This window comes from Mytilus edulis, chromosome 3 (genome assembly GCF_963676685.1).
Source record: "Mytilus edulis chromosome 3, xbMytEdul2.2, whole genome shotgun sequence".
In the NCBI taxonomy this organism is placed as follows: domain Eukaryota; kingdom Metazoa; phylum Mollusca; class Bivalvia; order Mytilida; family Mytilidae; genus Mytilus; species Mytilus edulis.
The window spans coordinates 65,507,180-65,535,149 of NC_092346.1; the positions used below are offsets into that span (position 1 = coordinate 65,507,180).

The 27,970-nt window shown below is 31.8% G+C and overlaps 1 protein-coding gene across 1 annotated transcript; it reads right to left on the minus strand.

Moving 5' to 3' along the window:
• Positions 1 to 77: 77 nt before the first annotated feature.
• LOC139517145 (WD repeat-containing protein 81-like) lies at positions 78 to 27,842 on the minus strand. The gene is made up of 26 exons (XM_071307851.1): positions 27,668 to 27,842; positions 24,696 to 24,874; positions 23,670 to 23,826; positions 18,848 to 20,164; positions 18,277 to 18,459; positions 17,713 to 17,753; positions 16,623 to 16,779; positions 15,685 to 15,866; positions 13,760 to 14,795; positions 12,571 to 12,925; positions 12,056 to 12,192; positions 11,080 to 11,199; positions 9,911 to 10,181; positions 8,430 to 8,597; positions 7,875 to 7,986; positions 7,457 to 7,551; positions 6,528 to 6,696; positions 5,493 to 5,563; positions 4,918 to 5,098; positions 4,301 to 4,403; positions 3,410 to 3,540; positions 2,739 to 2,800; positions 2,221 to 2,360; positions 1,438 to 1,537; positions 1,024 to 1,124; positions 78 to 466 (listed from the first exon to the last, which is right to left on the minus strand). The coding sequence occupies exons 1-26, from the start codon at positions 27,752 to 27,754 to the stop codon at positions 338 to 340; spliced, it is 5,784 nt and encodes a 1,927-aa protein (XP_071163952.1). The 5' UTR covers positions 27,755 to 27,842; the 3' UTR covers positions 78 to 337.
• Between the last annotated feature and the right edge of the window lie 128 nt (positions 27,843 to 27,970).

Consider the following 27,970-nt stretch of genomic DNA (forward strand, 5'->3'; position numbering starts at 1 on the left):
TGGCTTGATGAAAATAATATTCAAATGAGTAAATAGATAAAAATAATAAATAATTGCATAATAAAAAACTAATCAAGTAGGTCACTTTAACTTTGCAATGCAAATAATACATTTGAGCGGCAAAAGAAAGTAAAATGTGTCCTTGGATATATAACAAGCAAGAATTATCTGATTAATTAATTTGCATCTGAGTGAGTATCTGACATAAAAATTACTTCTGACAGGTATATGAGATGTCCACTGAGACAATGTTATAAAATTGTCATGGTTAAAAATACATTCTTATCTGGCTGAATAATGATTTACTGAATAGTTGTCATGATTCCGTAGTTAAAGGCTAGCAAAATAATCTGATTGATCCATTGTCAGCTCCCAGCAATAACATTCTGTTCAGTGGTAGTAGAGCCATACTGGTTAATACACCTTTAAATGTATCTGATCTCATCTTCTCTGATGTAAACATAGCCTATAATATAAAGTTCAAGATGATATATTTGATTGGAAAAGATGCAATAATGGCTGATTATTTGTCATTAAAAGCTTATCTTAACACGGTCTAGTTGTTAATAACATGCATTCTGTTTATTGCAATGTGGTTGCATTATTTCAGGACTTTTTTTTTTTAAAGAAGTTTACAATTTTAAGTTATGAATCCATGGAAACGTTACCATAGAGGAACATTCACCAGGATAAAACCAAATGCTACACTATCTATTAATTTTTCACATGTCAAACATATGCTTTATTTTTTTTAATTCATTACTGAGTAATTGCAGTTTTAAGCCTTTAAAATTGTTTAAATTTCAATTTGTTTCGTGTCACAATTCAAATATTTTTATAAATCAGTAACAACGTTTAAAGTATTTCAGATAGGAAAACTGCTGATGCAGATTCATTATGTCCTGCCTTTAGGTACGAATTGGAAAAAAACTACCCCCACTTTCAAGTCAAAGAAAAATGTATAAATCATAGTAACACACTTATATATATGCTATAAAGTTTATTGTCATCATAGTAGCTTACCTGTTCATCAGCAGTGGAATGTACCCCTATCTTATTACCAGTCGTAGCTGTCAAAACCTGATTTTTATACAGAGAAATACAATGCACGGGTTCTGTGTGACCTGGAAAAAATATAAATTATGATATAGTATTTCAAAACATCTATATCTATAAATCTGTTCAAATGATTTTATCAAGACACAGGATAGAATATTACAAATAATTTAGAATTAAAATGTTCAGGTTTATAACATGAAGAATGATTAAAAGTCATAACTGTGCTATTCTTAGTACAAATTACTCTGTCCCTTTGTATCAACAAGACTCTGTCATAACAAGTTTAAAATCCTCTTGTTATGATAATCACAAATTTCATATTATAAATTAATTTGGAACAGGCATCATGAATGAATCTTCATATTAAATATAATATACCTTTGAGTATAAAAACATCTTTGATGTCATCAGCATTCCAAACTTTGACTGTCTGGTCGTAGGAACAGGATATAAACTTATTATTACTGTAAGCCTTCATCTAAAAATATTGAAAGGTATCTCAAAACAATGTCAAGGACACTTTGAAACAAGTAGGATGAATATCACATATTGATATACATGTATAGCATGTATAGGGAAAGTGAAGACAAATTTATTTAGACTATTTTCAAAAAATTACATTATTATAGTGTTCAAATGTTTTGAACACTTTTCTTCAGAACCACTGTTTTCCTATAATGTGTGATATTCAAGCATCTAAATGTGTGTGTAGATACTACACTTTTAAAATTGACCTTTGGAAAAATATTGGATCTAAGGTCTTTGCATGGTAATTATTTGTTTGATTAGCATTTTGGTGTCTAATGTGTTAAATAAGAGTTTGGATACTAACAGACAACTTCTTGAAGAGCAGTGCTATTACTGTGTCCTCCATCCCTAACTTTGCAGCCAGAGAATGATCAAAATACCAAATGTATATAATTAATCATCGAGTATTTTGTTATTTTGGGTTTTTCATTATTGTCTGACTTTATTTTTTCTTTTTGTGCATGCATTAAAATTGAATAAATAAAGATTTTAAAGTATGTTTGGTAAGCTAGAACTGTAGAACCAAATCTTTAACCATTTAAGGTTGATGCCAACAGATAAAAGAAATCGTACAGTATTTGAGGTAATAAAACATACCGGTATTCACTGTACCACATTTATTTAGAGAATTACCTGTATAATCTCCCCTTCATGAGCTTTCCATGTTCCTAACATAATACCAGTTGTTAGATTTAACAGTGACATGATCCCTGAAGAAAATCCTATTGCTACCCATTGACTGTCTGGACTAACAGCCATACAACGAATTAAGCCTGAAAAGATATCCAAAGTTTACTTCTGTTTTATTACTGCGAATATAACTTGCATTCTGATATCTGATACAAATGATATATCTCTATGCATATTTTTCTTGAAATCCCAATAATGGCATTTTCCAAGTCCTCTAAAATGCCAATATTAAATGCATGCAAAAAATTCTGAATTACAGTAGTTGCATTTTCATATTTAGCTGTTCAAACAGTCTTCACCATGGAAATAAACTCATTATAGATATGAGGAACTGATATCAACTTGTCACTAGATGGTCAAATAATACAGAACAAGATTAAAGTAAAATGCAATTTTTTAAAAAGTTTACATGTGACGTTAGGATATGATATAATGTCTGTACAATTAAAGTGCACTTATACCTGCTGATGCAGTAGAACATCTGTATTCATGTGCATATCCAACTGTCCTGAGATCTAAAAACCTGAAAAATAGAACATCATATGACTAATTCAGAATGCATGCATCACTCAAGGTGAGTTTTTGAAAATTGAAAATATTCAAATCTGTTCAAGCTTACTATTTTTTTTCTTCAAAAGATATATGTTATTTCAAGCTTTACACATTTTATTAAGGGGCCAGCCAAAGCATGCCTCTGGATGTGGTATTTTCTTGAGTATTCAAAGCCCATTGGTGGCCTTCGGCAGATTTCTGCTCTTTGGTCGGGTCGTTGTCTCTTTGACACATTCCCAATTTCCATTCTCAATTTTATTTCATTAAATATTTTGTGCTGCTAACAAAAAAGATGTTAAGAATGGTACAGCTAACAACACTGTATAGAATGTCGTGATAGATCACTGAATTGATTACAAAAGTTCATGTATTTCACATTTTCAACAACTTAAGTCTGATCTATTACTTAAAATAATTCCAATAACTCTTTCTCAAAAAAATTAATATATTCAATGTTTTACAAATAAAATCCAATAACTCTTTCTCAAAAAATTTAATATATTCAATGTATAACATTTCAGATCCTGAAACAGTTATCAATACAAAACCTAAAGCAAAGAGAACCCAACATGTACGTTACCTGAGTTGAGAATCAGTATTAGCAGTTAATACCATAGTGGAAGGAGCTGGGAGAGAAGCCATGGCAGTTACAGGACTATATCTGTTAGAATCTAGATTTCTTACTATATCTTGTGTGAATGGGTCCCAAATCTAAAAGAAAATAAGAAATAAAAAATTGTTTTCAAAATCTTGACACAAAACAAGAATGTGTCCCAAGTACATGGATGCCCCATCCACACTATCATTTTCTATGTTCAATGGACCGTGAAAAAAATAAAATATCTAATTTGGCATTAAAATTAGAAAGATCATATAGGGAACATGTTTACTAAGTGTCAAGTTGATTGGACTTCAACTTCATCAAAAACTACCTCAACCAAAAATTTAACTAGGACAGACGAACAAACGAACAAAAGCGAACAGATGTTGCTATATAAAATCTTTCGGTATTTGTATATACAACTTGTGTTTTTTTTATGTTGTGTTGTTGTCTTGGTGATTTATCTGTATACATCTTACAGTTTTTATTGTTTTATTTTGTTCTTCACCAAGTAATAAGGGTTTAATCTCACAGTTGTGCACATATAACCTGTACTCCAGATCAATTATCATAATAATAAGAGGATTAAATCCGACCACAGTTGTACAGTAACAAGTACTTTGGAAAGTGAATTTTTAAAATACTGTAGATTCATTTATTTTCGTGGGTACCAATTTTCAAGGATTGAGTAAACCTTGCATTTTCGTGGATATTTGATTTCATGGTTTACTAAAAGTCTGCATGTAATCATACAGAAAATTTGCAATTCGTTAAACATTCAAATTCATGGATTCAATGTACCAACGAAATCCACGAAAATTAGAATCCAACGAATAAGAATGAAACCACAGTACATAATTCTGTACTTACATGCACTGAACTATCACAAGATGCGACCAGTCTGACTGATTCAAGAAAAACAATAGAATATATAGACTTCTTATGCTCTCTGTAAGTCCAGTGGCATCGGATCCTGAAAAATTAAGGGCAAGTGATTTATTATCACAATATGTTCTAAATGTTTACAGCAAGTTACAATAAACAAATAAGAAAATATAAAGTCAACAAGCAACCAAAAATGAAATAAGGTTGTTCCATATACATGAGTATATAAAATTAAAACATATGAGTTATGGTTATTCTAACTTTGAATTCTTAAATTTGTAGTTTGCTTTAACCCCCTAAATCCATGAGAAAGTGGTATCCAAAGATAAAATGATACTCTTATTATGCATAAGGGACATTTATCCAGGAATAATATCCAAGTTAATCAACAGAATTTCACAGGCCTAAATCAGATATTTTGAGTTATAAGGAGTGTAAAGCAAAAAAGATATGGCATACTATAAGACTGCACATCTGTGTGAAAACAATGTTGTTTTTCTAAATATCAAATGTTATAATTTTGTCTTCAAATTATCATATCTATTTATTTGAATATTTTATGATCTGCTTGTCGCTGATTTTCAGATGTTTGTAATACTTACTTTGCAACACCATCACCACAGCTTTTGACTGACCACAATTTAACAGTTCTGTCTTTACTCGAACTTATGAATGAATTTTCGTTGTCAAGGGTTGTCAAAGTTTTTATGCTGCCATTGTGACCTTCAAAAGTTTGAAGTTTTATCTGTTTAAAGTTGAAAAGGGTATCTCTTTCACTTAAACCTAAAAAGAAAGGATTTTTTGTATATCTTGCATACAAAACCAGAGTCAGTCAATTATCTGTGAGCTATTACCTTCATTTGTTCTACACACTGTTGAAATACAGGATTGAATTTTTTTTTAATGTGAGTGGATTTATGATTGAGTTATATCAAGTAAAGTCCTTTGAATCATCAAATCAAATAAGTTTCACTCTGATTTCCAATACTTTGTGATATAATATATTCTAAATTCAGTTATATTACAAATAAATGCTTATTCCTCTTACATAATAAAAGGACAGGAGTATAAAACTAGCTTCTTCAATTGATAAGTTTATCAAAACATATAACAATAAAAATTTATAAGCAGAAGATGCTTTTTTTTAGCAAGATAAAATTTCTCAGAATCTGAGTACCTAATTCATGTTCCCAGTAGGCTAGCCAGTTTCCCCTTAAATGTCTTCTCTTGTGCTTCTCCATGTCTGCACTACAAATTTATAAAATAAACTTAGTAAGAGGTGATGTTCTGATATAATATTTATTTAGAACTGTAAGATTGCCTATTACTGTAAACCAACTTATTTTTCGTGAGCAATGTATTTTCACGAATTTTGTGAGTTGAAAAATTATGCGAATATAAATTGTCGTGAAGATTTAAAATTTGAATCTCTCCTTATTAAACTACACTAAGTAAATCAGAATATCGCGAAATTAAATAGCCACAAAGTGAACAAGAATAAGTAAAATGCGAAATAAAGTATCCGCGAAAATAAGTTGGTTTACAGTATATCAATAGGTATGCAAGTAAGACTGATGAATTCTGTCCTCTTCATTTCAGTAACTATTTTCATTGAATTACAAAATACATTTCATGCATATTTAAAAAATAAATAAAATTACAGAGTATTTTGAATATCCTTCTTCAAAAACATTCATAGTTTTTTTTGTGCTTTGTTCCATTTTGTTTTTTAGTTCAACCAATTACTACAGATTTTGATAGTTTGTTGAGCTCTTATGCCACTGTCCCAGATAAGGTAAAGGATTGAGCGTTCACAAACATGTCTTACCTTACCACATTCTTTATGTACCTGTCCTAAATCAGGCAACTGTTTGATAAATTTTCTTTTTTATGGCATTGTCTTGTTCTAAATTAAGCAGTTTGTTTTTCTCACTTGAATAGTTTCACATTTTTAAGGTCAGGGCCTTTATCCACCTGACTATACAGTACTGATTTTTCTCATTGTTGAAGGCTGTACTGTTGCCTATGATTGCTAATATTCCCTTTATTTAAACTCTGGTGGATAGATGTCTCATTGGCAATCATACCACATCTCCATATTTTTATAAAGACATCTTTTTAAATATACTGGAATCTCGTAAATAAACTTCTTCACTTAAATATTCCTGATGAGTATTATAGAAAATATACATTGTATACAACATGTCAATACCTTTTTGTAAGCTCAGGATCCAGTGACAATATTTTGGAATTCCTATGTATTGGTCCAATAGACATCAACTCAAAGTTCAAAGATGGTTGATTTTTTTCCTGTTGTAACTTAATCTTGTTTCCTAACAATTCTACATTGGTCTCGTCTGTTTTGGTACTGTTTTCAGTTTCTGAAAAAAATAAAATTATTTCAAAAAAAAAATATAATAGATCAGATAAGTAACAGGAATGCTTTGACAGTGAGTAGCTAGAATAAGTATTCCTAGTGGGGTTAATTATAGTGTGTGTTAAAACCTTGGTCTATTACATTTATTTTTGTAACAATCATTTGAGTATCACCCTTTAAAATAAATGGGGAACATGTCCATGGGATACATATAATGCCAATGCCTGCAAATCATATCAAGTGATAAAGGAACATAACTGAAAAACAGTCAACGTGACGTTACCTAAGTTTGAACTTGATCTGAGTTTTGTGGTAATAAGTAGTGTGTATAAGTTTCATAAAATTTGGTAAAGGCAACCTATATTAGAATATTGAAACGAAAAATTCAGAAATTTATTCATTTGTAAAGGGACATAACTCTAGAACAATTAAAGAGACACACCCAATATTCAAACTTGATCTGTATTTTGTTGTATTAAGCATTATTTATAAGTATCAAAGCATTTGATTAAAGCAAACTTAAGTTAGAGAAAGGAAAACAACTCTGGACGTACATACAGATGGACAAGGGTAAAACTTTTAAAATACCCCCTCCTCTGTGACAGGGGCATAAAAAGTTGTGTCACCACTCATAGCTTAAAACAACTCAAAGCTGTCAATCTTTCCGGTTCTAATTTCATTTGCCATAAAACAAAAGCTTCTCACTATGACTAGTACTACAGGTTTTTCCTACGTCAATTTACGATAAGCCATTAAATTCCTACCTTCTAGACCATTAGTTTCACCCAATGTATTATCATACTGAGAACATAACTGTCTGATCAAATCTTCATTTGGTAAACACTTCTCCATATGGATACTGAAGATACAAAAGGACAATTAAAGACTATTTATTAGTATAAGTGTAAAAAGTTAACAAGTAAATATAACCACAACTTGTTTATATATTAAAGGCAATTTCTCATTTGAGTATCATTACTACAAAATTAAAATAATGTCACATTTTTAAATAAATTTTCATGCATTATTGCTCATTGATAATGATGGTAAAATAGACTAAGACATGCTGATAAGCTAGCAATGATAGCTATAACTTACTTGTATACATTGGTTTATCCCATAAATATTAGTTTGGTGCCATACATGTATATACAAATGAAATTCTTTAAATTGTATAAATACCTTCCAAATATTCTACAAAATGGTATGTATGAAGCCATTGCTAATTCAGAATTGAAGACACCTTCCATTTCTTTTTTTACATCTTTTCCTTGTGTTGCTTCTGAAGATTCATCTGTAAGAAAATAGCATGTATTTTGATACCTATAGGTATTAGTAAATTGGATGTAATTTAAATATAAACTGTATAAAATGTTTAAAGTGACTACATTTCAAATTTAAAATTCTACTGTATAAACCATGTCAATTGATCTTGCTGCTTCTTTGGAATTCATATTTTTTATTAATCTATATCATCACTGAGGTTTAAAGATGGCAGCATTTATAAAAACTTTTCTCATATTATTTTTGCATTCAACCATCTTTCAAGTGGTTAAATATTTTTTCTAATGACCCATACAGTGCATGATATTCTGTCAAATTTATTAAAATATAACTTTTTTTTATCAAGATTATTGGAAAAACAGTTTAAAATTTGTCAAACCAGGCATTAAAACTCATTTGGCAGAGTGATAGACAAACATGATAAAATACACCGGATATATCTATTAAACCAACCTTTGTCATCTGAGCTAGTAGAGAGACTGTGAGGCTGCCTTCTTTTAAGAGGACTGATTTGAGGAGACAAGGATTTAGTAAAGCTCATCATACTGACAGGGGTACCTATAGTATACTCTTGGGTGGAATCATCTATTTTTATGTTACAAAAATAGTCATCCATGGATGCTGAAAAATACATTTATGAATTATAAATACAAGTGTACCTTTTTTTCTTACTTCCAAATATAATTTTATTCCTCGCTCAAATGGATGTGTGCCTAGAAGATATCATAAAGGTGTAGGTTCAGTAAGGCCCCTTTTTGGCCCCAAAATATACCAGATTTACAAAATTGTGAAAACGTAATCTTTAAGCTATTTATAGAATGCTTCTGATACATAGGTATGGGCTGTTTTTGACAATACAATGCACATATATCGGGTAATAACATCTTTAAGTTATGCTAAATTACTGAAATCTTCAAAATGTTAGCATTTTAGTAAAAATTTTAGACGGTTTTTGTCTTAAATGAAAGTGGCCCCTTTCGTGTTCATTCATAATATTGAAATATAAGTTGCATTTGATGATAATACATAATACATTTAAAGGTTGAGGATGAACACGGATGCGGCCACTTTCATTTTTGACAAAAACCATCTGAAAAGTGACAATTTTTGGCATATTTGATAGATTTTTAATATTTTAGCTTGAATCGGAGCATTTTTAATCTTTCACATAAACTAATCAAATCAATTGAAATAGACACTTAAATGTTTAAAAAGTGTCTTAAATCTTTTGTAAGATGAACTTGACATTTGAGGCCAAAATCGGCCCTTACTGGACCTACTCCTTTGATTGAATATTGTCTAATTTCATACATAAAACTAAAACTTCCATGAAATTCTTTGTTATAACAGTTTATAGGCTTTATTTTTAACTTCACTAATTTCATGAAAAAATTTGTGGAATAGTCCTTACATCAACATAATTTATTACTTTACCAAATGAAAACTTATAAATATCTCTTAATCTATAAACTTCCAAAGAATGATCTCCTTATGTATATAAAATTATTTCTGTAGATAAATACAGAAAATGCATTTCTATTCAACTTTTCATTACAAATATTATAACTCTTCTAATTTTGAATTTTTGTGATTTAATATGCTACCGGGAGCATGTTGGTCAGTGGTGTTGTTTGTTGGTGTGGTTCATAGGTGTTTCATGTTTCTTCTTTTTTCCTAAAGATTAGACTGTTGATTTTCCTGTTTGAATTGTTTACACTAGTCATTTTGGGGCCCTTTATAGCTTGCTGTTCGGTGTGAATCAAAGCTCCATGTTGAAGGCCATACTTTGACCTATAATTGTTAACTTTTTACACATTGTGACTTGGACGGAGAGTCATCTCATTGGCACTCATGACCCATCTTCTTATTTATGTATACTTTATTTATTTAAGAGGGTTACACAGTTAGCTATATAACTAATACAATATATATACCATTGGATTTGACATGTTTTAAAGTCTGTGGAGAATTACAAGCATCTCCTTGTGTATCATTAACTGGATTAAAACAGACAAAGAAGTTCTGTAACAATTTAGTCATATGTTGTCTTGTCATCTCAAAACCAATTCTGATTCCTAGGATGTAGACTACATCGATGAACTTATGGCATATAACAGTCCTCATGGTACTACCACTAGGGAAGTTGTGGGAAGGGGATGAAACCACTCTTATCACTTGTTGTAGAATCTCCTTCACAATGGTTTCCTATTTCAAAATTAAAACTGATGTTAGCAATGTTAATTTAATGAAACCATGTTAAGGTGTTGTTCTTAATTTCTGACGTTTGTTTTAGGTTATATTCAACATTTATATGCCTGGAACTTCTAAATGTTTAAACTTATACTTAAATTCTGTACTTCCCCTTCCTTCACGTTGGGTTTTTCTCAGAATTTAATTTTGCTGCTATCCATGTGTATTTATATCATAAAATTTCCACACTGTCTCTACGTGATGAAACATAGAGATCATAACTGGGAACCAGTAGGTAAAAACAAAAAAAAACAACATCTTTAATTAACACCTCCCCAAAAAATGTGTTGTCTGTGAAACAGCTTACAAAGTTCAATTTATAAGCAACAAGTTTGATTTCTTAAAATAACAACTTTTTTGTCATTTAAAGGTAATAACCTGAATTAAAAGAAATAAAAGTAAATTAGAGAAGAAGCCAGCAGATTCCACTGTTTATATATAAATAATTTAATTTTGGATGTATTGTAACCATCGTCTGATTGGCTGACGTTGTTTTGTTTATCAGCTCATAGACATAATTTTGTCATATGACCGTGACATCATCAACGTTTTTGCATGATTTACTCCGGTTCAAGATGGAATTTAGAATTAAATTATAAGGAATAAGGAATGTCTGTAACAGTTATTCTGTCTATTTGAAATAACATAAAAAATGTGGTTCACACTTTAAAATAACTGCTGCGACAGAAAAAATATTACAGTTATTCCTTAATTACCATGCTTAATTGTAAACAATATCATCATCAATAACACAACCTTTAAAATATCCATTAATGTACAATGTAGTGTAAAGTTGTATAATGTGTGGTAGTAAGACAAGGGAACTAACTGTCTTCAAAATCAATAAATGTACCTTTAAAATATCCATTAACCTAGTGTCTGATAATAGTGGTATACTATGTCGTAGTAAAACAAGGGAGCTAACCAATCCAGCTTCTGCTTTATTTGTTAATCTTTTCTTGGCTACATAAACCTATGAAATGTAAAAAATCAAAACTGAATAGTGTATGCCTACCTACAAAAGGATAACTTTGATGAATGGCAGATATCAAAATAGAATTGTTTTATAGATCAGGGATCATGCTACCAGGCACTCTATAAGTTTTTTTTTATTTCATTAAAAGATGCTGTTTTAAACAAGAATGTGTCCTCAGTACACGAATGCCCCACTCGCACTATCATTTTCCATGTTCAGTGGACCGTGAAATTGGGGTAAAAACTCTAATTTGGCATTAAAATTAGAAAGATCATATCATAGGGAACATGTGTACTAAGTTTGAAGTCGATTGGACTTCAACTTCATCAAAAACTACCTTGACCAAAAACTTTAACCTGGAGCGGGACAGACGGACAAACGGACAGACAGACAGACAGACAGACAGACAGACAGACGGACGGACGAAGGGACGGACGGACGAACGGACGCACAGACCAGAAAACATAATGCCCCTCTACTATCGTAGGTGGGGCATAAAAAATGTAAATAAACTACATATATGGGGTCTTTGTTTTAGTAAGGAGTGTATGATATATGATAAAAGATAAAAGATACAGAAAAAATAGTTCTGTGTGCTAACATTAAAGATACAAAGATAATTATACTATAAATTTCGAACTGAAAGGAAGGCAACAAGATTTCTAATAAGAAACTTCATTGGAAGAAAGAATTCATAAACTGAAGATATAAATTTCCGTCTTATCCGTCCATAATTTTCATACTCATTCATAACACATACTTTAAATACAATATCTCTTGTTGTAGGTCATATATCTTTATTAGATTTTGACATATACACATACTTATATTCATTTTTCCAAAAAATACTTACTATATCAACAATCGATGGGATATATTGTAGAAGTATTACTTGTTCACCATACAACTGGGCAATAAACATTAAAGAGCCAATCACTTTCTCTGCATGTCTGTCTCCAAGTATATATCTGGAAGTCTTCAATTTATCCTCTACAAGAAAAGAAGTATTTCTTATATTCTGTTAGTCTAATAAATATCATTATTAAAAAGAGGGAAAAGATATCAAGTGACATTAGAATGAATTTTCTATAATACATGAACTAACATTTGTGCTGTTTACATTTGCTGTTGTATTTTTATAATTTATATTTGATTTTTGAAACAATTTAAGAAATTTGTATTTAAAAGGTTTTCACATTAATTTTTTTTTTGGGTTAATAACTGATATAAAATAACTCAAAAGACATAAAGCTGAGCATTTAATCTAACCTATGTCATATGGCTATACCCTTTGGTGTATGGATTTAAAAAAAATGCTTGATTGGCTAGCCCAAACCTAGAACATGAATCATAGAACAATATATATACCTTTATCTTCAATAGACATCAATTGCTCTTCTCCTAGGTAACATAACACCATCATTCTTAGCAGATTTCTGGATAAATACTTTGCAGTTAAAAAAGGACCAATTCTATGGGAAAGCCATTTAATAGTTTCCATGGAAACATCTCTAATATTGACAACTTCTGAAGCCGTCCTATCTGACATTGTTTTTGCGAATTCATCCGTTTCACTCCTTATCATATACATTCCTGGTCCATTATTATTCATATTTGTTATAATGGGCTTCTTGTTAGGGTATTGATCATCAGGACAACCTCTGCCCTTATCTTCTTGATCAGGACCAGATGAAACTTCGTCTTCTTCAACCTCCTCTGAAACCTGGAAAAAATACGAAATTGCAAAGTATATTTTAACAAGAACTCATTATAAAGAATATATTAAATTTTGCTGGACAACTGGTGACAAATCTTAATTGAAACTTAAATTTGGATGTAACACGTCTTCTGATTGGTTGAAAGAGTTTTGTCTATCAGCTCATAGAAATTATTTTTTCATGATTTACTCCTTAAAAATGGAATTTAGAATTAAATTATGAGGAATGACTGTGACATGTTTATTGGTGATAACCTCAAAAAAGACTTTTAAATAACAGGCTACACAGGTTATACAGTTTGTGACACATATTTTAAAAAGTTATTTCTTTCAAGAAATTGTGCATTATTCAAGTTAGCTATTTCTTTTTATCACAAAGTGGCATATATTTTTCAAGTATTGGGTTTAACAAACAACTTCTTTCTACAAATAAGTATCACAGTATTGATTTTAAGTCTAGAAGTGTAAAACTATAAAAAAAATCATTTTAATATTTATTCTCTCTTTTTTTAATATTGAATTCTTTGTAAATTTCCTTTTTCTAAATATCAGTGATGTATATGTTTGATCATGCTGGAGGTCAGACAGCAACAAAAGTTCTAACATGGGGATCATAAATGTATAGTTTATTCAATGTTTAGTACTAATAGATGAATAATAGCATAATATTCATTGGATAGTTATTTTTTCCGAATTTATTGTTGGTTTTTTTAATTTTGTAACAGTGTCAGTCAAATGAGGTTAGCAATATGAATCATCAACAGTTTTAAAAAAAGGACTTTAAACTACATCATTTACAAAAGTTTTTCAAAAAATTGATGACAGCCTCTAGTTTTGTACCTGAAATTGCAGAATATTTTCCTCTTCCTCCTCATCTTCATAATCATTAGCTGCTGACAAGCTGTTTACTGATTCCTTGTCCTCATAATCCTTCCTTTTGTCCTCATCAAAACTCTGCAAAGAAACTCTTTCTGCATCATTCAAACTTTCACCAGAATTTGATTGGTTATCTAAATCTCTGGACCCATCATCACCTATTTCATCTTCGATATCATCTACATCATCCGGAGTTCGCATATTTGAATTGCAATTTTCAGACAGACTGGTTCCTGACTGTCCTGGACTGGTCCCCAATTTCCCATTTTCTTCCTTGAGGACAGGTAGGTGCAATTGATTTTTTTCAAGAAAAGATTCCATATCTGATTGCTCAGTGTATAAATCTTCAAAAACATAATCCTTGTACCCAGCAACTGCCTCTACTAATGTTGTAGAGAAATTACTAAGAAATGAGTCCAATCCTAATCTTAATATCAATTGTACAATGAAACTTTTGTGGTATATTTTCATGTATTTTGGCGTTGGGTTATCTACATGGTATAATTTAACCAGGTATGGCAAAAACTGTCTCTTCATTTGATTTGAATCAATTTCAAGTCCAAGCAAATTAAAAAGTGACCAAGCAGCCTGGACACTGGTGTCCTCATTAGCAAAAAGTTCTTCTATATGTGGGAGTAACAGTTCAATGCCTTCTTCATTAAGTGTTCCACCGATCTTCTCCAAGTATTTTTGCATAACAGTGACCTTTTCTCTTGCTGTCACCTTAAGTAATTTCTGCTTTTCATTTAAATTTGACTGACTTTCAATTCCAATTTTTTCAAGTTTTCTATCTATATCTTTAAGTTTGCAGATGGTCTCATACATTAAAGGGAAGTACTCAGGAAATGGTAGTATACTAACGCTGGGACATAACAATTGTGAAGGAGTGGGTGGGGACATTCCCGCACTAGTTATTACTGGATAAGTAAAGTCTGTGGTATCTGGTTTAAATCTGTATCGTTCCATGTTTAACAAAATTTCAACAGCTCTCTGAATTGACCTAAAAAAAAAATTCAAGAGAATAAGTGGACATATTTCAACATATACATACTTACTACAATAGAAGGATTGCCTCACAAATTTGAGCCAGCTGAACATGTTAACCAATATTCTAACTTCTTTTAAATTTGTAACTGTATGCTTTCAAGCCAATCAATGCAACTAAAGGGAATCCAATAGCAAGGAATTTGATTAAACTTTCAAAATAATTAAGGAACAATTTAGTATATTTGTGTAAACAAACAGTCAAACCTTAAAAGTGATGAACTTCATTTGGCTGTAAGTTGATAAAACCATCATTTTGAGCTGAAAAAATTATTTCTGTACAGTTTTTAAGTATACATTGTAATAAGTTTACCTGAATATTAACCTTAAAATTGAGACACCATTTTTCTTTACATTATTTAGATCTCAATTGCTATAAGTTTACACTTACCTATCAACTGAAGCAGTATTTTCTTAACATTTTTTACATATATATTATAATGTAGTTGTCATAGATTTACACTAACCTTGGAACCAAGCTATTTTCTGTGCAGTATTTCCATATTATGTGTCTTAACTTACACTAACCTTGGAACCAAAGCAGTATTTTCTGTACAGTATTTACATATGTGTTTTAACTTACATTAACCTTGAAACCAAAGCAGTATTTTCTGTACAGTTTTTACATATTATGTGTTTTAACTTACACTAACCTTGAAAGCAAAGCAGTATTTTCTGTACAGTATTTACATATTATGTGTTTTAACTTACACTAACCTTGGAACCAAAGCAGTATTTTCTGTACAGTATTTACATATTATGTGTCTTAACTTACACTAACCTTGGAACCAAAGCAGTATTTTCTGTGCAGTATTTCCATATTATTTGTCTTAACTTACACTAACCTTGGAACCAAAGCAGTATTTTCTGTACAGTATTTACATATCAGCTTCCATCTTTTGTGTAGAGGTGCATTTGATTCCTCCATGTACAGGACTGGTTGGAGAAATAGTTCACACATCAGACATCCAAACACATACATATCTCTCATCACATGAGCTGCATTATCTGGTAGTTTGTTTTCCTCCTGTGAAAACAAAACATGTAGGTATGTATATTCAAAGTACTAAAAATATTTTTTAAAATTAACAAAAAAAAATATATTTGCAATGCTGCACTGATTATTAGGTTAGTTCCAGATGGCATCATTCAGATATTTGCTGAATTAACACTTATGATTGACCGTTATGGAAAAACCATTTCACAGATGATATCGAATATGTTCCTTACGTCGTAACTACAATCCCCTTCCCTTTCATGAATGTGACCTACCGAATTAGACTATTTAGCGGATTTGATACAGCATGAGCAACATGACGGGTGCCACATGTGGAGCAGGATCTGCTTACCCTTCCGGAGCACCTGAGATAACCACCAGTTTTTGGTGGGGTTCCTGTTGCTTTTTTTTAGGTTTATACGTTGTGTCATGTATACTATCGTTTGTCTGTTTGTCTTTAAATTTTTAGCCATGGCGTTGTCAGTTTATTTTAGATTTATGAGTTTGACTGTCCCTCTGGTATCTTTCGTCCCTCTTCAATGAGTGCATTTGCTCTGCAAGTGTGGGTTTTTAATATCCTATGTTTTTCAATCAAAACATTTTAAAGAATAACATTTCCCTCATGTCTTTTTCTCATGTTTCATCAACAGAAACTTTATGTAATAAGAAAATAAATTCTTTTGAATTTGACACCCATATCTTACAGCATTTTAGCAAGATCATTTTATTAGTATATATATCTGTCAATAATTTAATTAGGTAACTGAGCATGTGTATATCATGTACCTCCTGTTGTTGTTTTGGTGGTATCTGACCCATGTTGTGACTTGTTAAGTTGTAAAGGACTTCTAGCTGAGACAGACTGGCCAATGGATCATAATATTTTGGTAATATAACAGTGGCTGTTTCTGGTCTCTGAGCTGTTTGTGAAAATGATCCTATTCTGAAATATAAAAAAATACTTCTTTTTGAACACTGCATATGAATAAAAATTCCTAACATGAGTAAAATTCTGTCCCAAGTCAGGAGCCTCTGGCCTTTGTTAGTCTTGTATGATTTTTTATTTTAGTTTCTTGTGTATAATTCAGAGTTTAGTATGATGTCCATTATCACTGTACTAGTATACATATTTTTTAAGGGGCCAGCTGAAGGACGCCTCCGGGTGTGGGAGTTTCTTGCTACATTGAAGACCCATTGTTGGCCTTTGGCAATTGTCTGCTCTATGGTCGGGTTGTTGTCACTTTGACACATTCTCCATTTCCTTTCTCAATTTTATTAATTACACATTTCACATATTATTTCATTATTATTCGTTGTATACCAATTTCTGTGGATTTCGTTGGAAAAGGTAAACCACAAAATTAACTGCTCAACGAAGAACAAATCTTCTATTGACATTGATACAGACCATGGAAAAACCACAAAATCAAATTTCCAAGAAAATTGGTATCCACTAAAAATAAATGAATTCCAATCCACAGTAAAACATATCAAACTTGCTTAGTTTGAAGGAATTTTCAAATCAACTTTGTTTTCTAAAACGTAAACCCTGAATAACTGAGAATCTTCTGCAAGAACAAAACATTTCTGTCAAATTGATTTCTTTTCCTGAACAGAATAAATTGAAACTTCAATACTTAGTACATTTGTATAACTAATAACTGAAATGCTTAAACTATTTCGTGTACATGTATGTCTCTATTGTTTTCTGTAAGGTGTGAGCTAGTCACTTCATTAATTAAAGGCATTCAAGCAATGGCCTTAATAAAGAACAGCAATTTTAAAAGTTCTTTTCTATAGACATGTCAGGCATTCCCTGGTACTTTATGGAATATTTGTCAGCTGTACATACAATGTAAGTGAATGTACAATTTACCTTCTGTCACCAGGGAGGGCAGCTTCTTCTAAACCATGCATCTGTAAATAAGTAACATACATGTATGAGTTTAGTGCACAAATCATACATCATATGGTGAGTGTGTAAATTTATTAATTGGTTATAATATAGGCAATTTCCATATATCATGTACATGTACCTGACTACCATAGGCCTATGACTTTTGTGATGATATGAATAAGAGTTTATATGAGATTTAATACTAAAAATAATGTTATTGTGATTTAAAGTTATTTTACATATAATTCAAGATTGGCAAAGAAAGTTTGTGTGCATGTTAAAATGATTTAACCCATACCGACGCTTCTTGAAACCTCACCCTTTCCTCTAAACTGACTCCTTTTGATGTCTCCCTCCTTTACTTATGTTGTAAATTGCTTTTTTATATTATAGACATTTTCTTATAATTGGTAACAATCTTAACGTCGTTTAGCATGGTTATTAAGTAACAGTATATTCAACGTCGCTACTTAGCGACAATATTGTGATCATATGTAGTTTAGATAAAGGTTTTGTTATGTGAAGCATAATAATTGGACTTACCTGTGACCACAAAACATTTTTAGCAATCTTTGGAGGTTCAGGTTTATTAGCTAGTTGTTTGGTTATTCTGTAAGGGTGTGGTTCTGTAAATAATTGTACTACACCATGATTTGTAATGTTTTTATGGTCATCTACAAGCTGAAGGTTGATATTCTTCTCTTTCACAGCCACAATACCTGATAACTGGATAAGATTATAAAAAGTTCATTATAACTATATGTGAAATCATAACACCTTTACACACAAATTTCTACAAACTTAATAATGCATTTTGTACTTAAAGGAAATTACTCCATTAGTCAATATTTTAACATTAAATAGATTATTCATCTTAAAAATGCAAGATGAAAATATTGAAGCTACATGTATAACTATTTAAAAGAATTTCTACATTCATAAAAAACATTGAAAGTTTTTTCTAACTATGAGCAAGACCACCAATAAGAATTCTTAATCAGTAACTATTCCTATTGATGAAGAGAACTATTTCACAAAAAAATTAATTGAAAATGTACATGTACAATGTACGTGTTAAAAATTAATCAAGTAATTATTGAAAGCGTCAAAGTACCTTGAATCCAAAGGTAAGGTCTATCCATTGATGTAAGTTCACGGAAACTTTATCACTCTCCAAAACCTCCATATGCTTGACTATAAATTCTTCTGGGGTTGAACACCAAACTGGCAATTCCAAATCTGGCAAGTCTTCATGTATCGATGAAAATATCAATGGATCCGTGTAAAATTCTGGAATGCATTCATCTGGAGACCAATTGTACATACGCATCATACTTAGAGGATATTCATTAGGAACCCATTTGGGTCGCACATGTGAACACAAAATGGATTTTGGAGTCCGTCTAGCTTTGTACACATAGTATGTAATGTCGGACAAAATGTCTGACACGTGATGGGGAATGTGAATATTATCTTTGAAAAATGTGTGCGATTCAAATGTTAAATCCAGTTGGTTGTCACCTTTAGTTAGTCTGTATTTACTCTTTGTTAAATCCCTCATATCAAACTCTTCTTCGGTTGATGAAAATTCCATTACCCATGGCAGTATTGGATGATTATTTGGATCAGACATTTGTCTGCCTGCTAAATGATTCAAAACCATCAAGTACTTAAAGTTTGTAATTCTTTTATGTACCCAGTCTTCTACTAAAGTTGGTAAGTTATGTACTGAGAATTTTCTTGTATAATCAGACTGCAAAAATGTTCTAGCATCTTCTACTAAACTGTCTGATTCACAGAATAGCCTGGAACACATTGGATACTCCCTAACTATTGAAACATCTGAATGATCCTGATCAGAATGAATTCTATGGCTGTTAGATGCATCATTAAATATGTCTGTATTCTGACTATTTAAAATCTTTTTACTATCTACATGTATTTCAGATTTAACATTTTGATTTCTGGTTGTTCTTGAAGACAAATTATCCTTGCCAACTATTTCAGGTGGCTGATTTTGTTTTGATTGTAAAATCTCCAAAATATTTTTAAATTGCAAACCAGAAGTATAAATCCAAAGTTTCTCATCACAGAGTACATCATGTAAGCTAACATTACCAAGAATTAGTCCCTTTTTGTGTAACTGATTCAGCAAATGTAGTAACTGGTAAAGAACAAAGAGTGGTTTGGTCATAGAAGATTTGAAAACAGCAGGACTGAAGGCTATAACATTCTGAATATTATGGAGCACAAATGGCTGTATCAAATAAAATGCATCATCTGTCTCGTATATCTTGATTACATGTAAAATATTCTGTAATGAACAAGGACTAGGTGATATATGGGTAACTGAACTTTGTCTGCTGGTTTTCAAGTCTGCCATCTGCTCAGGATAAAGTCTTTCCAAATACTGTTGAAGAACATTACATTTCTGAAAAAAGTGCAATATCTTTAGGTGTAAGCCAGATAGTTTTGACTGATTATTTAAAAAGTAATAGAACTTATCAATTATAATTCATCTTCTTAAACCAGAACAAATTATGTTGTCATCTATAATTTAATATTTTTCAAAAGAAGGTTTTTTAACCCCTTTAAAATCCTGGAGAATGCAAATCTTTATATGTGTTTTTTTATGAACAATCCATAACAATGCTTTATTTAAGAATTGAATGCTTCTTTTGAAACTTCATTTGGGTGTAAAAGCGTTGACCGAGGTACATTTTGTATGAAGCGTGGAAGCGTTTTATTCTAAAATGTGTGCACGGTCAATGCTTTTACAACCCTATGAAGTTACAAAAAAAAAGCATTCAATACTTATAATTACATTTTTTAGCTAGGGTCATGAAAACATGATTTTTACCAAGTTTTTTTATATCTAATTTACATGTGAACTTTATTTTGGGACCTCGTGTCATCATGAATGATAAATTTTATTGTGTAATGAAGTTGATTAAGGAATTGCAGTGTAGACAATCAGAATAACGTACATGTATTATAATGAAACATACATCTAATGCAATTATAATTAAATATCTTAGCAAATTGATATGACTTCTTTGTCTATAACTTCATGATGTTAGTAGTCTGTACCAAGCAGCTGTCCTTTAATATATAGAAGTACAATGGACATAAAAGTGCAATGGACATATTGGAAAGAACTCAAATCAAATAGGTGGTTGGAGCCGTCTTGAAATTGTAGTGAAAAGCCTTAAGTGAACAAAGGCTTACTTTTGACTGCCCCCTGGTGACAGAATGATAATAATAGCAGTCAAAGAGCAGACAAGGCAGATCACTTTACCATATCCCTTCTTTTCCAGTAATATTTGTGTATGAATCAAAGCGCTGTAAGCGTTGAAGGCAGTTAACCAAAAACCAAGGCAACCGTAATTATGAAAACTGTGGCAAAGTTGCCTCAACATTAAACATTCATATATAATACATTTATGTTTATCTAATGATTTATTTATTAAGGCAAATAATTTATATGTTATCAAGGTTTCAAAAGCAATGCATAAGCAATGTATATTTTTATGGTGAGTCTGCAGTGGTACAAGTTCCCAATGATTGCAGTTGTTCTACTTGGTAGTTAACCTTGGTTTTATTTGACTGCTAGAAGTTCAAGTTGACTTAGTATGAACATGTAATAGTATGAATGGACTGGTTTCCCTGAAAAGAAAACTGAATTTGTGTTCTATAGTACAAAAGTTATGAGACACGAATCAGACAAATGTTCACTACAACAGGAATCAAAGGTGACGTCTGACCGACTTACCCATAGTAAATGTAAATGATTTTTTATTTTGTCCCATACATATGAATATATATAATTTAGGGGTGGGGATCTCAACGGTTTTCAAGTTCTCAAACAGGTAGGAGGGGAGAGGTTTTTTTTGGGGAAAAAAAATGGTTGCTTATATAGGGAATCACTGAAGCGTGACTGGGAGCGAGGCCCCTCTTAGGTCAGTCAGTGGGCCCCACTTATGAAAATTTCTGGATCCTCCACTGGGGTTAGGGTGACCCTAGGGACTCCCCTATATTTCATTTAATTAGTTATATTGGCCAATATATGAATATATATTGTTTTGGTGTGGGGATCTTGACCGTTTCCAAGTTCTCAAATAGGAGGGTTAGGGTGACCACAGGGACTTCCCCTATTTCATGTGATTTGTTATATTGTCCCATACATGAGTATATATGGTTTAGGGTGAGGATCTTGACCATTTCCAAGTTCTCAAACAGGAGGGTGTACAGTGACCCCAGGGACTCCCCTATCTTTCATTTGAATTGTTATATTTTCCCGTACATGAATATACATGGTTAAGAGGTGGGGATCTCAACGGGTTTCAAATTCTCAAACAGGAGGGGGTGGGGTAATCCAAGGTACTCCCCCTATATTTCATCTGATTTGTTATATTGTCCCATACATGAATATATATGGTTTAGGGGTGGGGATCTCGACCATTTTTAAATTATAAAACAGGAGGGGTGGGGTGACCCAAGGGACTCCCCCTATATTTCATCTAATTTGTTATATTGTCACAAACATGAATATATATGCAAAGCATGGGTTGTTCTCAGCTTAATAAAGAATATTCCGATAATTTTACCTCAAAGTTTTTTTAGCCTCGCTCGGCTCGGAGAAAATTTAAGTTTGCGCCCCTGCTAAACTAAAATCCTGGATCTGCCCCTCATATGGTTTAGGGGTGGGGAGCTCAACCGTTTCCAAGTTATTAAACAGGAGGGGGTAGAGTAGCCCAAAGGATGCTACCTGTATATCATATGATTTACTTACATTCAGGTATGTATAATATAGTTGCATTATTTGTGAAAATAAAGAAAGAAACTTTCAGCTACTTTAATTGACCCTTCAAAATTGAGTTAAAAAAATAACCCTTCGAAATTGCAGTAATATGTTTACACTTAAAAAGCATCTCACATGCATTATCATCATTTATCACTGATAAAGAAAATTTAGACTGTGACCATGAACATGTATATTGTTAGATATACTGTTCCCAGCTGTCACATTGTATTAGATTTTTAAATTGAAATTTGTCAAAAAGAATTTTGAGTTTCTGTATTGAATATTTTTTCTGCTTTTTCTTTCTTTTACATATATCTTTTGGTTTACAATTCTAGTGTTTATATTCATTTACCATGCATGGATGTATTTTTTCACCTGCTTGGATTTATTTTGTAATTGACCGCCAAACCCGCAATTACCCTTATTCGCTTCCGGAATCGGATCCGATATTGTAAATTTGTGTCTTTACGGCCGCCTTTGTTATGTGTTTACAATGTTGTTTTTGTCAATCAGATACGATTTTACTCGAATTTATACAATATTTATCGGCGATTTTCTGTATAAAGCTAGCGGTTGAACAAAATGAACATCGCTGTCATGAATAATAATGATAAAAATAAGTTTTTAGCTCGTTTAATTGGAGACTTTGGTGAACATGGTGAAAAGGTTTGCAAAATTAATTCTTATTTTCTTTCAAGTGGAAGGTGACTACGTCGGGCGTAGCTAGAAACCATCTATCCTAGTCGAAATTCCGCTTGCAAAAGTGGAATGTCGCGGACCTCGGACCAACGCTAATTTGCACACCTGCCTCCAAATTGAAAAGATACGAAAATTTCTTTTTCTAATTTGAAATTGCCGCCAACAGCATGAACAGTCGAACTTATTATATAATAGACTACTGACGTAGTTGTACTACGTATTGATGACAAACAATATTCCTACGATCGTTTAAGGTTTTTCTGGTCATATTTTTTGTAATCCAGAATAAAAAGTATTAAAAAAGTGTTCAATTAGTTATATATAACATAGTAGCGAGCTAGATAATAACAATGGCAAGTATTTCAGCATTTATTGGGTAGAACACAAATCTAGGGTGCTCGCATAATGCAGCTTAACTGCATAAAAACTGTACCTTTTGTAATTGTTTATGAGATGTTGTCTGCTTGGGTTGTACATCATAGTGTTTCTTAGCCCAAAGATTGAGGTAATTATCCCTGTTGATTTCACTGAGATGACCATGTAAAGAACTGCTGGTTTCAGGACTATGCATGAGGGGTCCATCTGGTAATCTAAAATAAAACATGCAAGACTGTTAGTGGTATCTTGAAATTTTCACACTTGGTACATGTATATCTACATGAGGTATAGAGCCTTTTTACTTAGTATAAAAGTGACACCGTACATCCACGTATTCCAACATCAATCCGAATTACGATAGCAAAAAATCTTATTCCGGAGACTCTGTATACATACTATAAGTATTTTATTGTAATTATATTACAAAATATTGATCACATGATGCTTGTATTACTAGACTTGCAATTGCTTTACATCAATCAGACATTAATTTAATGTTTCGATGGTTTTTGTATTATATGCTAATGATAAATGTATAACATTTATGAAAGGTTTTAAGCATTTTAGGCCCGCCATCATCAGGGATTTACCTAAATCAATTCATTTTAATATTTTGAAGTATGTTTTATTGTATAAATCTGATGTCATTAAATCCTAACTTGAAAGTTAAGATGGAAATAAATAGTCATTTTGAGGACTTGTCGAACACTTCTTTTATCTGTTTTTTACATGCCCTTTGAAGGCATTTGGTTATATTATATATTTGGTATGTTATATGTAACACATGTAATTCAAGGCTCTTGTTTAAATGAAAGAATAGTTTCCCCAAGTATTGTTATTGTACATAGCATTTTTCATGGTAAATGTTTTGTGTTTGAACTGTCAGTTTTCAGGAATAGTATAGAGCTTATTTACTTTGATTGACTAACCAGGAGATAAACATCTTTTAAAAGATCAAAAATAGTGACTGTGGCAACTTACAAATATGTAACTCTTTAGCCAACTGCTAGTGCATAAAATAGGATTATTGAACTTGCTAAGTGGTATGACTGAAAAACTTGCCAGTATGAGGCCTACTTACCCTGATATCAATTCATCTGACTTTTGACAAATTTTCACAGATATTCGTTTCCATGGATGTGGAATTGTTGTCTTGGACAAGGCAAGATACTGGTCACAGTCTGATAAACAAAGCTCATTGTTCCATCTATATGCAGACAAGGTTCTCTCAACAGCACTTTGTAACCATGAATCTGGTACCTATTCAAAACAGATATGTGACACAGATTAGTGCATGATAAAGTTTATAAAGAAAATCAGATTTAATTATTAACTTTGATGTATTCTGATAAAATAATACCTAAAGTCAAACATTCATTTTTTCGCCACTATCAGTGTCAAACGAGCCCCAGTTATTTATTATCATTTGTCCAAACTCATTTTGTAGCTGTCGATAGCATCAAATGGAGGAAAATAATTATAATAGTTAACATATTTTGACAAATACAGGGATCTCCATGGATGAAAATTGAACGATGGAGGAACTTTCACCATCATAAACCGTATCTACGCCGTACAGTGTAGCGTGATCGAAAGTATTTCATCCCTCCACATATCATGTGGAGCTTGTTTTTCACGGACAGTCAGAAGTCATGTACCCCATTACCGGCATGGCTGGTTTGCAGCAACGACAAAACGAGTCTTACGGGTTATGTAAAAGGTTAAAAAGATTTGTAAAGCAAACGTTGTAAAATGAAAAGGTTTTTAATGACTTTATCTAGCAAATTGATGCTATGCAACATGCATCTTTTGAGTCTGAATAGAAACAGTAAACGCGGATGTATCAATTTGATTGTAAACTACGAAATGAATTCAGAATTACGATAAGATATTTCTTAACAGGAAATATTAAAAGTTTTTACTTTTTAACTTTTAAAGTAATTCTATATTATCGTAACAATACAGCAGTACTCGAGATATATTTGCGATGAAATAATAATTACTGTTTTACGTCTTATTTTGTACTTCTTAAAAAGGGGGATGCTGATTGCGTAAGTCAAAATAAAAGCACGTGTTCTACTTGTTAAAGAAACTTTGTAACTGGATTATTAATTTATTTATTTAATCTGAATTATCATAAGCATTTGCGAAAACTTAGTGAAATAATTCGACAAATGAATCGTCCATCTTCAGATAATATTCTCCTGTCTGGTTTGTTGATCTACCTGTACAAGCTCAGGTACAAGTGATTACAGCGATCTTAATCCGGATGTCCCTCAGGCGTTAGAACTGTATTGGATTATACTATAAACAAAAAAAAAGCCTGATGGTTATGCAATTACATGCACTTGATTATAATTGGTAAAAAAATGGCGTCAGGCTATAAAAACGATCACAGTTTTGAACGATGGAGGAAGAAAATTGAACGATGGCGCGAGTCATTTGACGATGGCGCAAGACATTTGAACGATGGTGAGGCGCCATCGTTAAACAGGCCATGGAGATCCCTGAAATATTTTACAGTCGCCCTTCTGTAGGGTTTTAATTATAAGGGGCGAAGTCCCCTTGTTACGGAAAAAAATCAATAAAAAAAAAAAAAATCAGGGAAAATTTCTCATTCTTCTAATGAACTCAAAATCGTTAACTTTTTTTCAGACTTCCATTTCCCTGCATTTACGCAGAAATCTTCTTCCTTCTTCCAGTCTCATTGTCATGAAACTTTGAGTAGTCTAGTAAAATATAGGAACTCAAGGAACACAATACCAATTTCATTTTTAATAATTCTTTGTCTTTGATCGCGTGCCGTTTACATTGAATGTGACGTCATACCTTAAATAACGTCAAAACTAAAATCCCTAACAAAAGAATTAAAATCGGTAATGTTATGGTATTTCAGTTTCTTTTTTAACAGATTTTGAAGTTAAAATACATGTATGTCTGAATTAAAAAACTATTCATACAGACTTCTTCCCCTTTCACAGGTAATGCCTGCCTCATATTGGGTACCAGTCTTGTATTACAACTCCAGTTTCCGGTGCATATCAAAACATGGAGGGAAACAAAAAAGTTCCTTTTTTCTGAATTTTTTCTGGATTCCTTTTTTTCTGTTTGATTATAAGTTTATGCTGAATTGAAACATATATATAGATTAAAAAAAATCTTGCATCTTTTTGGGGAGATCAATCCAGGAAAGTGGAAGGATCTCATGTTTACTGGAAGTGGTGCGGCCCTAGTAAAAACGGCAAACAGAAAGTAGAAAAAAAATGTTTTGACTTCAGGATTACGTTACTTTTAATTCTTCGTGGCATGAAATTAAATCACAATTTCACATTTAGTACAGACATGATATGAACATGAAATTTTTTTCTACAATGTTCTATGTAGTATTTTTTAATTTTTTATTTCCGAAGATCAGCTGTTTTGCATGTATACCTATGGAGCAGTCAATTACAAGACTGCAACCTATTAGGAGGGTCGTAATTGGGGTACCTGCATGACAAATAACAGTAAAAATCCTTGCCAAATGACGTTAACGGTAATTTTAGGTGTATGACAGGAAACTGTACACTTTAAACAATAAAAACATTGACTGCTTTTGACAAATCACCTTTATTTTTTTTCAAAAATGACGGTAACGATAATTCTTTGAGTAAAGAATAATACGGTAAAATTTGAGCCAAATTGATTCTTACGGTAGCCGAAATCTGTTTGACACCGGACGTTAAAGGGCATTACTACCCTCTATTAGATATGATCTCATCAGAAATCACAACTACATATGTCTATCCAGATAACACAATGCATTCAAACCCATGAGACACTACATCTAGCCTCTAGGTACAAAATGTATCTCTAAGTTTTAAATTTTAATGAAAACTGTTATAAATGTATAATGTAAAGGGACTCGAGAAATAGAATAACAGTACATCGTATCTTATTTCCGGATCTCCTGTGTCACTGTTAACTGTATAATGCGGAAACTTCAATCTAAATATCGTCATCTTTTCATGATATGATCATTATGAAACTACAAACAGTTCAAATGAAACTAACCAAACAAACAGTTCTAGTCTTTGACAGCCATTTAATGTGATTCCCTGGTATATTCAAAACCTCCGAAATTCCGTAAGCATTGTCCATCTTCTGTCAAGTCACAGAAAAATGCATATGTTGTCTTTTCTTTACATCTTTGATTGTTGACATTCGGACAAATGGTGGGTGGGAAATCAATAAGAGATTTCCTGTTAAGGGAGGTAACCCATGTAGTCAGAGTGTTTAAAAATAAATATTTTTTCGTTTATGTTACATTTCTTTCAATGAGCATAGAAAATTTAACTACGAGCAATGCAGTTTTAG

Coding starts and splice junctions, on each gene's coding strand:
- LOC139517145 (XM_071307851.1), bottom strand. CDS start 27,754: ATGGACAATGCTTACGGAATTTCGGAGGTTTTGAATATACCAGGGAAT. Junction 12,193..12,570: donor GATGTCTATTGAAGATAAAG/GTATATATATTG, acceptor CTTTTCTTGTAG/AGGATAAATTGAAGACTTCC. Junction 7,987..8,429: donor TACTAGCTCAGATGACAAAG/GTTGGTTTAATA, acceptor ATTTTCTTACAG/ATGAATCTTCAGAAGCAACA.